This window comes from Andrographis paniculata, unplaced genomic scaffold (assembly GCF_009805555.1).
Source record: "Andrographis paniculata isolate CXL003 unplaced genomic scaffold, ASM980555v1 Contig62END, whole genome shotgun sequence".
Lineage (NCBI taxonomy): Eukaryota > Viridiplantae > Streptophyta > Magnoliopsida > Lamiales > Acanthaceae > Andrographis > Andrographis paniculata.
This window is the reverse complement of record NW_026137598.1, coordinates 3,563,106-3,583,520: the sequence shown is the minus strand read 5'-3', so window position 1 is coordinate 3,583,520 and position 20,415 is coordinate 3,563,106. Positions and strand designations below refer to the sequence as shown.

The window sequence follows — 20,415 nt, the reverse complement described above, 5'->3', positions numbered from 1 at the left end:
GTTGGACACTGAGTTTTTGATGTATCAGTAAAAACTAATCATTATATTTTTATATTTATAGTATTGTCTTGAGAAGTTTTAGACCACGTAAATTAAAACTGTTTTTGTTTTTTTAAAATATCGGAATTAATTTCGAAACTATTTTTTTTACGCAAAACTCATTTTTTTGAAAATTTTTAAAAGATGAAAATAAATATAAAATATACTCCATCTGTCCGGAGCAAATATAACCATTTGCTATTTGCATATATGTATTTTAGTATATTAGTATTTTATAAATAAAAGTATAATAAAATGATAAAAAGATAATTTTACTCTTAAAGTTATTTTCTTTTTAATGACATTATTTGTAATATTGTGTAAAGCATAGAGATATTTTTTATTAAACTAAAAAATACTTTTACTAAAACAACTGATACATTGGAGTTGGATATGAACAAACTAAAATAACAATAACTATATTGGTATTGGACAAAGATAATAATATTTTACCCCAGAATAAATATTACTCCTTCCGTTCCACATACCATGTCTACGTTGTCGTTTCTATCCGTCTCACATTTCATGTCATTTTCCTTTTTTGGAAAATAATTATACACTTTAATTTCATTTTAAACTTTTTAATTTATAATTATTTATATTACAGGATAATTATTTTCACTAATACATTCTTAATTATCTACTAATTATATCCCTCATAAAATACCGTATCTACAGTGTAGTAGACACGGTATATGCAACACAGGGAGTAATATAATACTTCATTTGTCCTAAGATAGTTGATACATTTTATTAGATGACATTTTAAAAAATAATTTTTAATTAGTTAATATATACATTTACCTTTGGATAGTATTATGCATTTACTTTAAATTTATTTTAAAAATATATCCAGAATCTACACAACCGTCATCTTTCCACTAAATATTTTACAATAAATTAAGAAATAATTCCAACAATATTCTATAAAACAAATTTCTCATTCTACTGCTTAAAAAACAAAGGAAAAACAAATAAAATCCACCGCCGGATCTTCTGCAAGCTCGAACTAAAAACATCATCATCATCTACCATCATCCACTAATTCTCGGCTAAACACACGCACCAAATAGAGCCGACATCAGTCACGACTATTCAAGCACAAACTTTTCCGGAAAGAAATATGTAATATAAATTATGATTTACATTATATATTTGGAATAAAATATGCAATATAACTAAAATAATTTAATGTTAAAATAACAATTTAATTTATTATGAACAAAATCAATTAAAAAAGAATAGACTTCTGCTCCTGGTTTTTATGGTAGAAAAATTTTGTCTTCTACCTTAAAGAACAGGGCTAAAAAATTATACAAAAATTCAAAAAAAATATAATTAATAAAAATTTTGTAAAAAGCAGTGCTAAAAAATTATAAAAAATCCAAAAAAATATAATTAATAAAAATAAATATGAATCAAATAAAAAAATTATATAAGAACTTGAGAAAAAAAAGTAAAAATTAAATTAAAAAAAACACCGTGTAAAATTTATTGAAAAATTTAAATTTATTCAAAAACTTACTTAAAAAATACGGACTTCTGCCCGGCGGCAATCTTTTTCGGTAGAAAAATTTTGTCTACTACCATAAAAAAAAACAAGGCTAAAAAATTATAAAAAATTCAAAAAAATATAATTAATAAAAATAAATATGAATCAAATAACAGGAAAATATAAGAACTTGAGAAAGAAGTAAAAATTAAATTAAAAAAAAAATAACACCGTGTAAAATTTATTGAAAAACTTAAATTTATTCAAAAATTTACTTCAAGAAGACGGACTTCTGCTCCTGCTCTTGGTGGCAATCTTTTCGGTAGAACAATTTTGTCTTTTACCATATAATATATATATATATGGCTCAAAAATTATACAAAGAGATCTTCTGGCGGCAATCTTTTTCGGTAGAAAAATTTTGTCTACTACCATAAAAAAAACAAGGCTAAAAAATTATAAAAAATTCAAAAAAATATAATTAATAAAAATAAATATGAATCAAATAACAGGAAAATATAAGAACTTGAGAAAGAAGTAAAAATTAAATTAAAAAAAAAATAACACCGTGTAAAATTTATTGAAAAACTTAAATTTATTCAAAAACTTACTTCAAGAAGACGGACTTCTGCTCCTGCTCCTGGTGGCAATCTTTTCCAGTAGAACAATTTTGTCTTTTACCATATTAATATATATATGGCTCAAAAATTATACAAAGAGATCTTCAGTTGCTTCTGACATAAATTAAATTATACAAAAATTATATAAGAACTTGAAGAAGAAGTAAAAATTTCTGTTGCTTCTGTCATAAATTAAATTTAAAAAAAAAACATCCCGTAAAACTTGCCTGAAGAAATCTTCTTCTCTTGTGGCAATTTCTCTAATACAAAGAGATGAAGTTTCAAATCTTACTTCACTATAAAAACTACTCCGTGAAAAACTAATCCACTTAAAAATAAACTTTCAAACTGTATCTCCATTATTATGTAAAAAATTGTAAAAGAAAAAAACAAATTAAAAAAAAAATCTCAAAATTCTGAGATTGCAAAATTGCAAAATTTTAAAGAAAGTGGGATCACCTTGAACTCTTTTATATATATATATATATATATATATGATTCATTTGCTTTTTTCATAAAGTTTAAGGTCTATTAGTATTATATTACTATATAGTAGGAATAAGGTAGAAATGACTAAAATAACTTTATTAGAATTATGTGATATAAAAGTAATGGCATTTTTGTAATATATTATAAGTTGTAAAGATATTTATAATGTTAAGTAGATAGTACATTTACTTAAAAAAAAAATAAATATTTTATTATGAACAAACCAAAATAAAAAATAAATAGTTTGTTAAAGGCACGGGAAGAGTATTAAATAATAAGTACAATAAAATCAACAAACACATAGAACGATGCAAGTTGGAAATGAAACCGAGTCAAGGATATTCTCTGTCCGCAAGACACATTACGTGACGGAGTGCCTCCAATGATGATGTTTTGGTCTCAAAAGTAAAACAACCTTCGTTTTCGGTTTAGGTGGCATCTCAATAAGTAGGAGCTCCAACAAACAAAAATGAAGAAGGAATCGAGTTTTTCCAGAAGGCTAAAAGGGCTTGCTGGAATATAGCCGAAAAAGACAAGCGTATTCATTCGACCAAAAAGTCAAAAAATTAATACAACCATAATTATGGTCTTAATTACCGATATAATTGGTGTCGTAATTTACGTTAATTTCAAACATTCTATTTGACACAGTCGTAAATTTAAGCTAATTTAAAATATCTCATTTGATATTATCGTAATTTATACTAATTTCAACCCATTTGATTGTGGTTATAATAGATAGATCCATAGGATAGAATTTTATTCAAAAATCTTACGACAGGCTATCCATCCGATTTAACTTCGACAAAAATAGTCAAATATTAACAAAGTTTCATATTTAATATATATTTCCTCCATCTCAAAAGGGTTGTTTTGTTTTTTCATTTTCGTATGTCTAAAAACAATTGTCTTATTTCTTTATTTAGTATCATGGTCCTCACTTTACAACAAAATTATTTTTACTTTTCCACTAATATCATCAATTATTACTCTAACTTACTTTTTAAAATTCTTAAAAAAAACAAGGGTAATTTAGTCTTTTACACTTTACTTTATAACTACTTTCAATAAAATACTTCCTCCGTCCCTTAACAATATATCCATTTTTCTATTTTGGTCCGTCTCATAGCAAAGTATTCATTTCTTTTTTTAGTAATCTGTATTTTTATTAACATTAAAAATACCCTTACAACTTACAATATATCACAAATGCAATTACCTTTTATCACACAATACTAATAAAGTTATTTTAATTTTTTTCTATTTTATTCATACGACACTTCAATATAATATTGATATTCCTAAAACTCCGTGCAATAAAAAAACGAATACATAGAAAAAGGACGGAGGAACAAGACATCTTTTATGAGACGGAGAGAGTATAATATATTTAATCCAAATTAATCTAATTAATTTGGTTCACCAATCTATCGTATTTTTACTTACCGATTAATTTTGTTTTTGATTTCGTAAATGTTAAATTTATTTTTTCAAAATTAAATTCTATCGATCAAATAATTAATCTGTTATCCAACATAAATAATATCTCATTGAATATTATGTAAGAAAAAATATAATTTTTAACAAATATTTTTTTCTTTGTTAAAAACATAAAATTCAAATAATAAAATTTAAAAAGATTGAGATAAAAAAAAATTAAACACACCGTATGTTTTATATAATGCACTATTCGTACGTCAATTGATAGAAATTTAATTTTGACATGTTAGCATCTTCCTTCAATGTTTCATTATTTTAAATTTATTTTCAGAAGATATTTCTGGTTGCTACCCCACCTCTGATGTATTTCTAAACCTAATCAATTAAATAACTTTAGAAATAAATTTGAATAAACCTTTGGGTAATACTCATCTCCTCTTAGGGATGTCAAATGGGCCGGGTTAGCCCCGGACCCACTTTTAATTGGGCAGATTCGGGTCTAAATAATATGTTTCGGGGTGAATTGTGAATTTAAAATTTTAAATTCGGCCGGAGTCAAGGCGGATTACGGATTTTACTAAAAACCCGCCCCAATCCGGACCCAGATATTTTTTAAAATTATTATAACTAATATATATATATGTATATTTATATAATAAAAATATATTATTTATTTACTCAAATAATTTTAAATATAAAATTCAATTAGTCGTCTGCTCCAAATAATTTTTTAAAATTATTATACATAATATATGTATATTTATATAATAAAAATATATTATTTATTTATTTATCTTATTTTTATGGATCAATATTTGATTGTTTTTAGATTTTTTTTTTGTGCTTTTAATGCTATTTGTTTTAGTATTTGATTGTTAAAAAAATATTTATTATTATATATTTTTAAAAAAACGGATTTGTCAGGTTGGCCCCGAATCCTTCGGGTTCGGAGCGGGGCGGGTCCTAGGGCCGGGTTGAAGCGGGGCGGGGCAGGTCTCGGAGCCTAATATTTTCTAGCGGGGCGGGTCTTGGGGCTTGCAGAACCCGTCTCGAATCCGCCCCATTGACATCCCTACCTCTTAGCTTACATAATTTGTCCATCATTTATTTTTATTTATCTTATACTCCCTCCGTCCAGGTAGAAAGTATACATGTTTCTATTTTGGGACGTTCAATTACAAAGTAACTATTTCATTAAATACCCCATTTTTTCCACAAACGCCCCTACTTTACACCACATCATTACTTTTATACCAAAAAGGTAAGGGCAAAAATGTCATTTCATTACTTTTACCTACCCACTATAATTAAAATACTATTATTCTTTAATCTCCGCGCCAAAAGTAAATGTATACTTATTTTGTGGACGGAGGGAGTATCATTTATGATTTTTTTAGTAGAAAAATAATTATATATTTTAATCATATTTTTAAATTTAATAGTAATTAATAATTAATACTCCTTCCGTTCCATAACAAAGTATCTATTTTTCTATTTTAATCCGTCATATAACAAAAAAGTATCCATTTCATTTTTTTTAATAACTGTACTATCTACCTATCATTATAAATATCTTTACAACTTACAATATATTACATAAATACTATTACTTTTATATCACACGTACTAATAAGGTTATTTTAGTCATTTCTTTTTTATTCCTACTATATCTCAATATAATATTAATATTTTTAAAACTACGTGCAAAAATCAAATTGAGATTTACTTATGGGACGGAGAGAGTAATTTTCTAATTTTAATTTTAATTAAATTAATTAACTATTTTTATCTTAATATATAATTGTTTATATTATATAATTAATATATTTTTTTCAAATATAATTTTTAATTATTTATTAATTATATTTTACTTAAGTTTTTGTATTTATATTAAGCTAGACATATAAGGTAGGACGCATAGAGTAATTATCACCAAAATTTTACAATTTTTTTTTTTTTATATTATCTTTAATTTCACTAGTTTGGACTAGGTGTTTCTCCAAATAAATAGATATATATATACATATATACTTTTTTTCATTTCGAAACAATGACCAATTTATTTAATTTGGGATATAATATTGAAAGTAATGTGGTTTAATTAGTTTATAATAATAAATTATAATATTTTTATGTAAATAATATTATTAGTAATTTTAAATTTAGAATGAATATATATAATTAAAAATGAAAATAAATATTTTAAAATTTTATAGAGAATAAAATTTTATAGATTGCAAATAAAGAAAAAAATTATTTATATATAATTATTATAAACTAATTTTATAAAAAAAATTATTTTAAATATTAATAGAAAATGTTTATTTATTAAAAAGAGATAATAATAATAAGAGTTTTGATTTTCTTTTTTTTTTCTGGAATTTGAACCCATTATCTTACGGTAATATGTCTAATCCCTACACCACCAAACATCCCTTCCCTTACAGGATAAATTTTGATTGATTTTACGTAATGTATATTGTTATATTTTATAAAATTAATTAAATAAATTTATATTTATTAAAAAAAAAATCATTTGTTAATGTACTAGAATAAAAAATATTTTTTTATTATAGAAAAAAATAAAATATTTTTAATAAGACATCACATTAAAAATGATTTAAATTTAAAATTCAAACTAAATATTTTCACTCCAAATCCAAATAAACACATAATGCTAAAATAACACAACATTATTTCTTCGGTAATTAAAAAATTTCCCCACTTGCTTTGTGCCTTTGAAAAGTAAGAGTGCTATGACCCGTATCTATATAATAAAGATTTTTATTATTTTTTTTTTATGTCTAAAGTTTTATTATTATTATTATTATTATTATTATTATTATTATTATATTGGTGATACTAAGTGTCAAGATTGAACCAATCTAAAGATATGGGGAAATTTTTAGGTTCGAACATTAATGTTTTTTTTTTTTTTTTTTTTTTTACAACCACACACTCCATATAGGATGACTTAGTAGCCTGAGTGTTTTATACTCACTCCGTTCCATGTAATATAGGTGTATTACTGTAGACACGGGAATTTAGATAAAGTATAATTAGTAAGTAATTAAAAAGTATATTAGTAAAAATAATTACTCCCTCCGTCCCTATTCTATATATCCATTTGCTTTTTGCACGGAGTTTTAGAAATATTAGTATTATATTGGGATAAATTAGAAATAAAAGTAAAAAGACTAAATTAACCTATTAGTATTGTATGATATAAAGGTAATGACATTTGTGTAATATATTGTAAATTAGAAGGGTATTTGTAATGTTAGGTAGATAATACAATTACTAAAAAAGGAAACGGATACTTTGTTATGGGACGGACCAAAATGGAAAAATGGATAGATTGTTAAGGGACGGAGGGAGTATTATTTAGTAAAAATAATTATAGGTTAAGATTAAGATAAGTAAATAGTTTAATTTAAATTAAGAAAATTATAAAATTTAAAATTTAAAATGCGATTAAAGTGCATAATTATATTTCTAAAAATAAAAAGGACAAGTTATGCGGGACGGACGAAAATAGAAAATATAGACAAATTATGTGGGATTGAGAGAGTATTTAAATTATATTATTGTATATGATATGCGATGATAGTTTCAAATTTGTTATCGATAGTTTCAAATTTGTTATCACCAACCATTCCTTATTGAATGACTATATAATATATAAAGAATTTCTTCGCCCAATCAATTTTTTTTACTATACAATTTCTCTTCTATCATAAAAATAAAAATTCAATATAAAATACTACCTCCGTCCACCGTCAATTTATCCATTTGTATTTGGCGTTATTGTTTTTAACATTAAAAATATTCTTATATTTGTATAACTTTTTGTAGAAATATCGTTACATTAGTGTTATAAGACACCAATAGAATTATTTTTGTCGTTTTTCTTGGATTTGTACTATGTTTTGATATAATAATTAATATTCAAATATTAACATGCAAAAACTAAACAAATAGATTTGCGATGGACGGAGGTAGTATTACTTTTTTCGTTTCATCTGAATTAACATATTTGTCATTTTTTTCTATCACACAATAATTAATATATTTCCATTTTGAATAAAATTTACTAAATTAAAATATATCTAACAAATATAAATCAATTTAATTAACTATTTAACATTTACCATATAACCTCGTACATGTATGATCTACTCAAATCCTCTTTCTATCTACTCACTTATTTTATAAAATTAGTTTATGTTAATTATAAATAAATAAATATATATTTCTTAGTTGTATTATAAAAATTTTATTCTTTACAAAATAATATCGATATTGCATATATTTATTATTGCGATATAGTAATTTTTAAAATATTTAAATACATATTCTAATTTTTTAATTATATATATTGAATTTATTTTAATATTATCAATATTATTAATTACATACAAAATATTACTTCCTTCGTCCCTTAACAAACTATCCATTTTTTCATTTTAATTCATCCCATAATAAAATATCCATTTTTTTAGTAACTGTAACGTAACATTACAAATACCGTTACAATTTATAATATATTACACAAATGTCATTACCTTTATATCATACAATACTAATAAAGTTATTTTAGTTATTTATATTTTATTTCTACTACGTCTCAATATAATATAAATATTTTTAAAACTTCGTACAAAAAGCAAACAGATACATAGATATGAGACCAAGAGAGTATCGTAACTTACTATAATTAACTAATTAAATATTATTATCTTAAATATTGTATCATTAATGAAAAATCTCAATTGAGTCTGAGATAGAAAGAATATTTGATATCACTGATTGTTCATACCTCACACTAAGAAAAATAAAGAAAAAAAAGGTTAGAAACTAAAATACTAATCAAACAAACTACAATATATAATCACAAACTACAAGGATGGATATACATTCGTCAAATGTCCTTGTTGGGCTCAAAGTAAGATAAGAAAGACTGAAAGAAGTGATCATGGCCCAAGGAAAAAGACGAATCAGAAGTTACAAGAGTTATACATGAGATAAATGAACTAGGAATTCATGGGGAAGATGCTTGGCTAAGAGTGATAAAATTAATGAAACACATTAAAGAGGAGAGAAATAAAAGAGAGAGAAATGAGAATAGACATCATTGAACACAACAAACAACACTAAACTTTATCCATTTTCTTTTTTCGTTTTCCTCTATTTTTGTTCGATTCCCCTTGCATTTCTTATTCAACTTATCATACATTTAACCCTAAGCCAGAATCTGTCTGTATTGAAATAATTGAGATAAAAAAAATTAGGTAATTAAATTTAACATGATTCCAATAACGCAAGTAGATTCGGATCTACAAATTGATGAAAGGTTTTGTGTTCTTCAAACTTATGACGCAACTCCTAAAAAAATCTCTAGGGTTTCCGCCATTACGATGAGATATAAAAAATAATGGATGTTGCGTCTAAACCTGGGATTACAATCCTAATTTATATCCTTAATTATTAATTGGCCTCGTTACCCAATTAATAAGTTATCGGATTTCTGCACCTAAGAGACCTGCACTTACTAAATACATTTAAGTCCAATAATTTAATAGATCACTTAATAGGCTTAATCTGACTGATAGCCCAAAATAGTTATATTTAACCCACGGGTGAATTCTTAATCCAACATTTCTTGTTTATGCATCTTATCCCTGTTTTTTGGTTTCAAATCCAAGTTTGATTCGTTTGGTGTATTTGTTCTTGGTGAGATTCTTGTTTAATCTCATTTTCTTTACAAATCCACCTAACACAAAACAATCTATTCTTAAGAGATTTCAAGAATATCTTATAGGATCCGTTCACTCATTTTCCGACTATATATACATATATATTGTAATGTCATACATAATGGAAGCGCAACCAACTTAAAAGACATGCAACATTTTTCCAATATTACAGGCCAATTGTTTTACGTTTCATTTTAAATGTACATACGAAAGAAATATTAAATAATCCTTATATCCTATATATTCACTCATGATCTTCGTCAATTATATAAGCATAATTAAATCTGTGTTTTTTCATTTCACAAATCTCTTTCAAAACATATCTAAACAAAGCCTAATTCGTTTTATTAAAAAGGTAATTGCTGAAAATAAATTTTCAGAAAGGTCATGAACTAATTTATAAGCAAACGTCTTAAATCAATGTACAAGGAACTTACAGATTATAGAGTCAGATATTTCTTGAGTGTCGCCGGAGCTCAACAGCAGAATGACTCATGAGATGCATTATGAAGAGAAATAAAACACATGACCGGCATCCTGATCGGAAGTAGAACCTTATAAACTCCCCTCAAATGCAGACAATCATCATAATTATTATACTTTACACAGCAAGAAATCTGACCCTGCTCCTTCCCCCATGCTTCTTGTTGTAGTTAATGAAGCTGCAAGAAGTTACGATGAAACTCATAATGTGTATATATATATATGTGTGTGTGTGTGTGTGTATGCAATCAGAAACAGGTGTAGTAAAATCTGAAGCTAAAACACTGCAAATACAGATACTATAAATATTACTGGAAAGTATTGTTTCGGTAGCATGTAAAAATAAAAATCGAGTTGAAGCATCGAATAATGTTAGAGTGAAGGCTTATATCATGCAATTTTGTTGTCAGAGACAAATGACTCAGATAGTAGTAGATGGCAAACCAAGTTTCACAAGTACTTCATAGACAAGGTGGCATTAGGTCGGTAAAAACCAGGAAGATTGAGTTTTGCTGAGTGGTTCCCCCTGGTCTAAAGGAGGAACTGCAAAGTACAGTAAAAGTTATGCAGTTGAAAATCCCATCCAGCCCGTAAGTGAAGTAAACAAAAGAAAGGTATGATGACCTATACCAAGCAAAATGTGTATATTTGGATGTTTACAAGAACCATGCCACGTTGAAGGTGTAACGACATTTAAATACAAGTCATTCTAACATTAACATAGAAATTATTGCTCACAATGCAATCCATCACGAATTCCATTGTTATGAATCCAATATTCACAGCACAGCACATATGTATTGATAGATGTGACATCAACCAACCTCCATAATGAATGAATCATGCCATTATATTTGAACGTCAAAACAGAATTACTGGACATTACTTGGAAAACTGGTAAGTCTTTGTTATCGCCATCATACTCTTGAACCAAGGAAACCTGAAGATTAAGCAATGAAAGATCTTGAAATGTAATATATCGAAAGGCTAGCGGAAGAAAACTAGGTAACAAAACCATATGGGTACAGAATAAACCCTATCATATAGTACATAATATGCAATCAACATGCAATCTCATATTACCTATTTACCTTATCTTTGATCAACAAAATAAATACTATTGTGATTGCTGGAATGTCTATCTTTGGTTCGTACTTGCAACAATAAATGAGGAAAGAGTAACTTTATACAATTCAAAATCATGGATTCAACAGTAGTAGTGTGCAGAAAAATTTAGCACCCACATCAAAAACCACATTCAGAGGCAAACCTAAACATGTGTCATGTTAATGAAAAGAATGCCTTAAGTCAGGGGAGGGAGGGGTGTTGGTAGTTGAAAGACCCATACATCAATAGTGAGAAATTTAGATGAGCATGAGACTGGAGTTACTTATGGAAACTAAAGCAGCAAACATTTGAACTATAAGTTCATTACCTTGAAAAATGATCACAAGGAAAAAAATTAGGGTCACGAAACATGCAATAAGATTGCTACTCAGTGACGATGATCCCTTCTCCTTTGTTTTCTTCAAGGTTCTTATTCTTTCCAATCTTTTGCGTTTCAAGTTGAGCTCAGAGATTTCTTTCAGTAGCATCATATCAGAAGCATGTAATGAGGGACCTCTGGGTGGACGAGGAGGCTTTGAAGGCTTAGCAGAAGTATGCCTCTTAGGGTTTTCCTTGTCCATCCTCTTATCTACAAAATCCACTATCTCCTCCCGAATCTTCTTCATCTGCTCCTCATTCTTGACAGAAATATCATCAGAAGTAATAAATTTGTTGAATGGATGTGAACAATCTTCAAATTTTGTCAAGCCACAGAGAGAATATGAGCTCACAAGTCCACTTGCTTTTCTATCAAGGAGATATTCTGATTTTTTAGAGCTCAAAACATTGCTTTTGCTTGCTTCTTCATCGCTCGTCCCCCCACTTTCCAAATCAATGTCTAAGTCTAAATTAGTTGAACTTGTATCTATTTGATCCATGCTCCGAAACCTCCTTCGGAACTTAACAATGCTGCCTAGCCTCTTTCAAATTAAATAAAAATAAAATTAGCTAACAGGATAACAACAGCTACGAGATGAAAAATTACAAAAGGTATAATCCCTCAGCTTTGACATATCCACAGAAGTTTTTCAAGGAATACACCAACAGTAAAGGAAAAAACTTCTATATAAAATGCATAGCTTTGGTATCATCTCAGATTCTAACCGTAGCAGTCATGAACTAAAAAGCATGCAAGAAACCACCATAAGACACAAAATCGATTCTAAGTAAATGGAAGATCAGTACAGGAGCCGTCAAGGACATGGAGGCAACATAATAAAAATCGAATAATAGAACCTAGAAAACCTACTTAATTCGTCTTCCAACTATGCCCTAATCTTGGCCAGCGAACCAACACCTACATCGTTCAGAAGCACTTGTTCAATTCTAAATCAGTGAAAAGATATTTTACTTGTGCTTTTTACTTATACTATAACATATTCATGTCTATTTCCAGTTTCAAACATTTCGCGCTGTCTCCCAAATGGAATTGCGCAACTCCCTTCAATTCACGGAAACCAAACTTAGGAGTGAAGAACACAAACCAAGCAGATGGATCGATATAGCATCAGAAGCAAATTAGAACAAAATTTCAGATCAAACACAAGAAAATTCACACAATGCGAAATAATTACCAGTACATGGTTATCAAGGCAACCAGATGCTCATACCTCTGAATAAGTGGGGAACCACGAAGCGGCTAGAGGACTGGCACGCCGCTGATTTCTGAGGCCACCATACTGGAGAAGAATCCAAACAAATATCCGGTTTTCGAATTATGGGAAATCGATCGAGTCAAAGTTCTCCAGAGAAGTAGCAAATACTTTTTGCTCACTTTTGTATTGCGCTTTTTGGTTAAAACCGGGTTTGTAACGCCGTGGAATTGGGCTTGGGGTTTTACCTTGTATTTTTCAAGATTTTCATCTTAAAAAATAAAAAAATAAATAAATAAATTAAATGTTGATTTTTTAAATATTACTTAATCTATCATTAAATATATATATATATATTCACTTTTTTAGCAAAAATATTATACTCCTTTGGAATTTTATAGTATATAATTATTTTTTTAAAATAAAAAATAATACTTTTGAATAAATAAAATAAATAAAAATAATAAAAAAATATTTTGAATTCAAATAAAAAAAATCTTTTCTTTTTTTCTTGTTATATAAAAATTAAAAAATACATTATATTAAAATCCGTGTCAAAACTAACTTAATAAATATATTTTTATATAACAAAAGGAGTATATTAAAATGTTAAATGTTATATTAAATACTTATTCAATGTAAGAATTTTCTTTTTTTTTTTTCTTTTTTTTTTTTTTTTTTTTTTTCGTTTTAAGAATTGTGGTTGTTGGAAGTCTACCTTAACAAATTTCTCGATAATACAATAGTTAATTTGCTCTTTAATCGGATCTATTGAACTCAGTCTAGACCCTTTAACCTAAACTCCAAGTCCAAAACCATTTATCCTAAGCCCCAACCCTTAAGTGTGTGAGTTCGTTTTGTGATATATGTAGAGATGGCATACCGTATCATATCGAAAATATCGATCGATATTAATATCGTACCGAACTTTTTGGTATGACGAAAATACATACCGGTACCGTACCAAAAATTTCAATATACCAAATTTTGATGTACCGAAATTTTCGGTACGGTACCGGTATATACCGTTTATACCGAAAATTTCAATTTGGGTACGATACCCCGGTATATACTGAAAATTTCAATTTCGGTACGATACCGGTATATAGCTATTATACCGAAAATATAATTTTAAATTTTAAAATAATTAAAAAAATTAATAAATATCATCATTCTCCACCACAAAAATATTATAAAAAAAATCAATAAATTTTCAATAGTTTACATTTTTTTTTATGATTTTTAAAAAATTAATAATTATTATTTATATTAATAAGTGAATTATTTAATAAAAATAATATCGGTACGATATCATACCGAAATATCAAATTTTTCGAAAATTTATTCACACCGTACCGAAATTTTTGGTATACCTAAATTTTTTATATTTTAGACACGATAGGATAAGTCGATATAGAGAGACGAGGGGTTTCGGGGAGAGTTTCATCCAATAGTTGAGAGAGAGAAGAGGACTGGAGTTTCGATAAGTGAGCGGTGAGTTTTGAGAGGTTTTCGGTGAGGATTCAAACACTTTCTTTGTGTCGATTTCGGTGGTATCGTGGCTTAGAGTGAAGAGCCGACTACTTCCAACCAGATTATCTCGGGTCGGGTCAGTTCACATCTTGAGCTGAACCGAAATCAAGAACCTTCCAAAGTTCAACCGGCGAAACAAGATTGGAGGAGAATTGGTCATCGTTGGTCGATATTCGGGACTGTTCATGCCTGGAGGAAGAAACCGGAGGAATAGATGAGAGTCTCTGTAGTTTGTAGTATGAAAGTAGTCGCTGGAGAAAAAGAACGTTGCCCAACCGCCTGGAGCTGTTCATCGCCGGTGGAGAAGGTGCCGCTGAGAAAATAACCGGAGAAGACGCCATGTTCTTCGATTTATCCAAGAAGCTTCCAAAACCGTCTGGTCGGACGCCCGAGGGAAGCCGCCACTGTCGTTGGTGTCGCTGCATCATTGTCAACAGGCCGGCTCACAGCAGTAGCAGGGTAATAGAGGTCTATATTTTAAATATTATCTATTATTATTATTAAATTTTAAAATTAAATTTTAAGTTTTAATTTATATTTTTTTTCTTTGTAATTATCCAATTTAATTTTAGAATTAAATTTTAATTTCTAATTAATTTTTGTTTCTTTCTAATTATCTACACTTTTTTACCTTACACCCTATCGTATTGCCTCCACCAACTCGATCAACCAATATAGCGGTTTTGTCCATGTCTTACATTATCTTTTATTTTTGTTTGTTAAGGTTTGTTCAACTTGAGTTCTCACACCATCTATATTTTGAATTATTTATTTACTATCGGTTATGAAAATTAGTTATTTAGCAATGAATAAACGTAGATTAGACTTTACAAATATGAAAAATAATGTTCAATTCCAATAAATACCTTCAAATGAAATAAAGTATGACTCTTATCAATTTTACTTAACTTATGATAATAATAAGGTTTTGAGACGAAAATATATACAGTGCAGAAAGATCAAATAAGAAATACATTATCTAAAATTTAATTCTGTAGAGCCAAAGGTATAAAGGAATAAAATATGAGAAATATTAATTTGAGAGCTCCACGGCCGATAATGAGATTTAGGTGCAAGACAATGATAAAAATTCGATTGAAAAATACTATGAAGTACGAAATATTTGGTTTATATTTGATGATACTTATCAACTTACTAGTCTTCAAAAGACTTATTTATTTGTGACACACACGAAAATAAACGATGTTTATGCTGTCTAGATTGGTATGACCGAATATGTAGAAGTTGCTACAAAATTCTCACTTGATCTTATGGTTAAAAAAGTCAGTAGTTGGTATAGCTTATGATTTATCAACAAGATTATAATAATTACCTAAAATCCAAAAGAACAAAGTATATGAAAATTAGGGGCATTGGAAAGGTGCTAGAATATTTTAAGGAATGCAAAGTAAGAACCCAAATTCTTCGTATTCCCTTCAAGTTGACGAAAATTATATGATTTGCGAACATATTTTGTGTTAATGGAAGAATGGGAGCATATTATATTAATTTTAGAGATAGTTTATTTTGACACTTAGGGTGTGTTTGTTTGGGGGTTTGGATTTGGGATTTGGATTTTTGAAAGATTTGTAAGTATGGATTTTTAAGTTGCGTTTGTTTGAAAGTTTGAATTTTGTAATGATTATGTTGGAAGAAATTATTATTATATTGAAAAAAGTGATGTATTGATGTCATAGTTTGAAATGAATGATATTTAAATATTGTTAAAATAAATTAAAGTAAAAAAGTAAAGTGATGTTAGAATTGATATTTTTAAAATAATTTTTTAAAAAAATTTTTTTGGAGATATTACTATTATTTTTATTTTTATTTTAAGGGTTTGTTTGTTTGAAGGTTTTGATATTTGTTTGGGGGATTGGATTTTAGATTTGGATTTTTGAGGATTTTGAAGTATGGATTTTTAAGTTGTGTTTGTTTGGATGTTTGAATTGTATAATTATTTTGTTGAAAGTAATTTTTATTCTATTAAAAAAATAATATATTGATGTGATAGTTTGAAAAAAATTATTTTTGAATATGGTTAAAAAATTATAAATAATAATGAAAAGTGATGTTTGTTTTGATATTTATGAAAAAAGTTTAAAATTAATTTTTGGATAAATCTTTTTTCTTTTTTTTTTTAATTTTTTAGGATGTCGTTATTTTATCAAATTCTTGCAGAAAAAGGTACTATTTATCTAATTTTATTTTTTTTAATTATCAAATAAAACACTTATTTTATTATATTATGATAAAAATTAATTTTATATTCAAATATTATATCAAAACTCATTTATATTACATTATACCACTATTTTAATACAAAATTTTTATTATTTTAAACCAACCAAAAATCCCAACACCAAACAAACACATGCCTTTAATTTTATTTTTTTTATATTCCGTAATGATGGGGAATGGAAAACATCCCTATAAAAGGTATGTACAATCCCTATTACATCCCAAGTATAGAAAGAATGGAAAATCGTTTGCTGATCTTGTTTGTTAATTATCACAAGAAAATAGTGATTTTCAGCACAGTACTACTCAACCCGTAAGTTTTCAAAAAAAAATGTATTATTTTTTTTTTTATAAAATATTACATCTAAATATTGTTTAAATTAAAAGTCAAATTAAAACATCAAACTCAAATCAAAACCAAACAAACCATTCAAACAAAAAAATTGTAATGTTTAATAAAAAAAAATAATTATTTTTAAAAAATAATTTAATAAAATTTTGACTTATTTATATACAATTAATAAATTAATATTTTATTGGAGAGTTATTTAAATTATTTGTGTAATTTGTGTTGAATAAATAAATTACTATCTTTATGAGAAAATTAAGAGTGTTTCTTTAGGTTTTTTTTGAGTTGGAGGTTTGAAGATTTGTTTAAAAAATGATTTAAGGTAAAGTATTGTAAAAAAGATTTGAATAAATAAAAACAAAACAAAACTTTAAAGAAAGCACCCCAAATTATTAATATACAAATAGGATTTGATCTGATCAACCTATATAAAGACGGACAATGTATATTTGACAACACATGATATAATTTCACTGAGCACATATCCCGTCAGCATATGATATAATCCTATATAATATAATTTATTACTGATTTAAGCACAATAAATATATTTATATAACACAATACAAATAAAAAAACTACATAACTCATATATCTATACGATACAACTATATGCTATGCTATATAAAGATATGCACCGACTGTCTTGATTATATGTGCTCGTTATGTTAATTTAAACCAATCAACATTATAACCACCGTCTACAAAGATATAACAATATAGTGATGAAAAAATATAACACTTTTAGCATGGCGGATGTGTAATGATTGTGGAGCTATGAATGGGTAATTAGGGTTGTCAAGATAAATTACCGTAGGTTGTGTTTTGTTCATGGATTTTGGTAAATTTCTATTGTGTTTGAGTTTATTTTTTTGAATTTAGACTGGATCTATATTAGGACTGGGAGTTTGCACGCCTATTACTGGCACGAAATAATGACCATAGAAACGGTGTCTTATGTCACAACTGAGTGATGGTGTACCCTATTTCGGCGAGGAGGGGGGGAGTGAACGAGCCTTGCCTGTGTGCACCGTTGACAATAGGGTCTATAGAGTTTTAACATTCTCATTTCAGTTGGATTAGACAATAAATCATTTCTAATTTAACAACCCATATGCATTTGTACCATTAACACATTTGTTAATATGATATATAACCAGATGAAAAATTTTATTTGTAAAATTAAATATTTCATTTTCATATTTATCTATCAAATCAAACTTTTATTTCAATTAATATGATAAATTTAATTTAATAATACTCTCTCTGTCCCGTTTATCATATTCATCTTTTTATTTTCGTCTATTAACTTATTGTGTCGCTTTTTTTTATGGAAAAGAATTATATATTTTAATCTCATTTTAATTTTTTAATTTTAATTAAATTAATTAATTATTTTAATTTTAATTTAAAATTATTTTTATTATATGATAATTATTTTTACTAATATATTTTTAATTATTTATTAATTATAGCTTTCTTAGATTTTTGTATCTACAGTAAATGGGACACTGTAGCCGGGACAGAAGAAGTATTAAATATTATGTCAATTCAAAACAAAACATCAAACTTTTATTTCAATTAATATTAGAGATTTGATTTAGGGTGCGTTTGACAACCGATAGTTTTTAGTTGTTAGCAGATTCAATTAATGTTAGCTGATTCAATTAGCTGGTTTGACTAACTGATTCTATTAGCTGTTTGTATTAAAGTGTTTGGTAAAATAACTGTTTGATATTAGTTATTTATACATAAAATGTTATTTTTTAAAATATTTAATTTTGTTTATTTTGGTTTGAAATTTATGAGAATTTTTGTTATTAATTATTGAAAATTATAAAAATATTATAAAATATTTATTTTTATTTTTATTATTTAGATCCGAGAAAATTATTTTTACTAAAAAATAATAATTTTCTATTGAAATTATTTAAAATATAAAATAATAAATCTCTCGTATATATTTTTATTATGTTAATTATTATTTTAATATATATAAATAAATTAATAACCTTTATTTTTTCTATTTGATTTAGTTTAAAAATTTATATATTTTACAAATAAAATAATTTATATGTAATAATTAATAATAGTAATTATTTTAAATTTATAAAAATAAAAATATAATTTAATAAATATTGCTATAAAAATATATTGATATGTATAAAATAAATAATTAAGTTTTAAGGGTAAATATTACATAACCAAAATTAAAATGAAAAAACTCTTTCAAAATGTTGGGTATATGAGCTTTTCAGAAATTAGATTTTTTAAGTCCAAAAAGCTTTTTCAAAAAGCTAATTTATCAAACACCTAAATTAGCTTTTTGACTGGTCAAACAGCTAAAAGGTGTTCAATAAGCTTAAGCTAAAAGCTTTTAAAAAAGCTCTTTTCCAAACACCCTCTTAATAATTCCGTCAATTCAAAACATAACATTAAGGGTGTGTTTGACAATTAGCTTATAGTTGTTAGCTGATTCAATTAGATATTAACTGTTAGCTTATTCAATTAACGAGTTTGACTAGCTGATTCAATTAACTGTTTGTATTAAAGTGTTTGGTAAAATAGCAGTTTGATATTAGCTGTTTATACGTAAAATGACAATTGAGGACATTTTATATTTTATTTTCAAAATATTTAGTTGAGTTTTTTCGGTGGGTAGACTTTTTTATAATTTTATTATTAATTTTAAAAATTAGAAAAAAATTAGTAAGATATTTATTTTTATTATTGTAAAAATATTTTGTAAAAAATTAATACAAGTTTATTGAAAAATATATATATATTTTATAAAAAATAAGTATAAATATAAAAGAGCAAAAATTATTAATATATGTATTTTTATTAGATTAATTTTTAATTAATATATATTTACATTAAATTTATAATTTTAAACAAATATATTCATTTTTAATAAAAATATTATGTGATAAAAAATGTTATATAATTGATTCAACAATATTAATATTTTTTATATTTTTTTTATTCTAAAAAATTTTAAAAAAATTATAAATAAGATAATTGATATATAAAAAATAATTATTTTAAATTTATAAATATGAATTTATAAGTTATTAGAAGAAAATATATTTAAATAATTAATAAATAGTGTAATAAAAAAATATATGAATATATATGTGAAAGAATTAATTAATTTTAAGGGTAAATAAAAAATAAAAAAAATTAAAATGAAAAAGCTAATATGAAATGTTGGTATATACAGCTTTTTCAAAAATTAGCTTTTTGGACCCAATAAGCTAATTGAAAACGCTAA

At 26.1% G+C, this 20,415-nt stretch overlaps 1 protein-coding gene across 4 annotated transcripts; it reads right to left on the bottom strand.

Annotated features, from left to right (window-relative positions):
* Positions 1-9,361: 9,361 nt before the first annotated feature.
* Positions 9,362-13,213, bottom strand: LOC127260383 (uncharacterized). 4 transcript variants are annotated; one of them, XM_051288105.1, is made up of 5 exons: positions 13,037-13,213; positions 12,676-12,723; positions 11,755-12,346; positions 11,206-11,259; positions 9,365-10,498 (listed from the first exon to the last, which is right to left on the bottom strand). In XM_051288105.1, the coding sequence occupies exons 3-4, from the start codon at positions 12,302-12,304 to the stop codon at positions 11,237-11,239; spliced, it is 573 nt and encodes a 190-aa protein (XP_051144062.1). In that variant the 5' UTR covers positions 12,305-12,346; positions 12,676-12,723; positions 13,037-13,213; the 3' UTR covers positions 9,365-10,498; positions 11,206-11,236. The 4 variants fall into 4 exon arrangements, 3 of the variants coding, with proteins under 3 accessions (XP_051144062.1, XP_051144061.1, XP_051144060.1); XR_007840733.1 differs by lacking the exon at positions 12,676-12,723 and having other exon boundaries at positions 9,362-10,498; positions 11,144-11,259; positions 13,037-13,212; XM_051288104.1 differs by lacking the exon at positions 12,676-12,723 and having other exon boundaries at positions 13,001-13,213.
* Between the last annotated feature and the right edge of the window lie 7,202 nt (positions 13,214-20,415).

Bases quoted from the DNA above. Each gene is read 5' to 3' on its own strand.
- LOC127260383 (XM_051288104.1), bottom strand. From the start codon at position 12,304: ATGGATCAAATAGATACAAGTTCAACTAATTTAGACTTAGACATTGAT. The intron at 11,260-11,754 runs GTAATGAACTTA...CTTAATCTTCAG, and splicing joins CCTTGTGATCATTTTTCAAG to GTTTCCTTGGTTCAAGAGTA.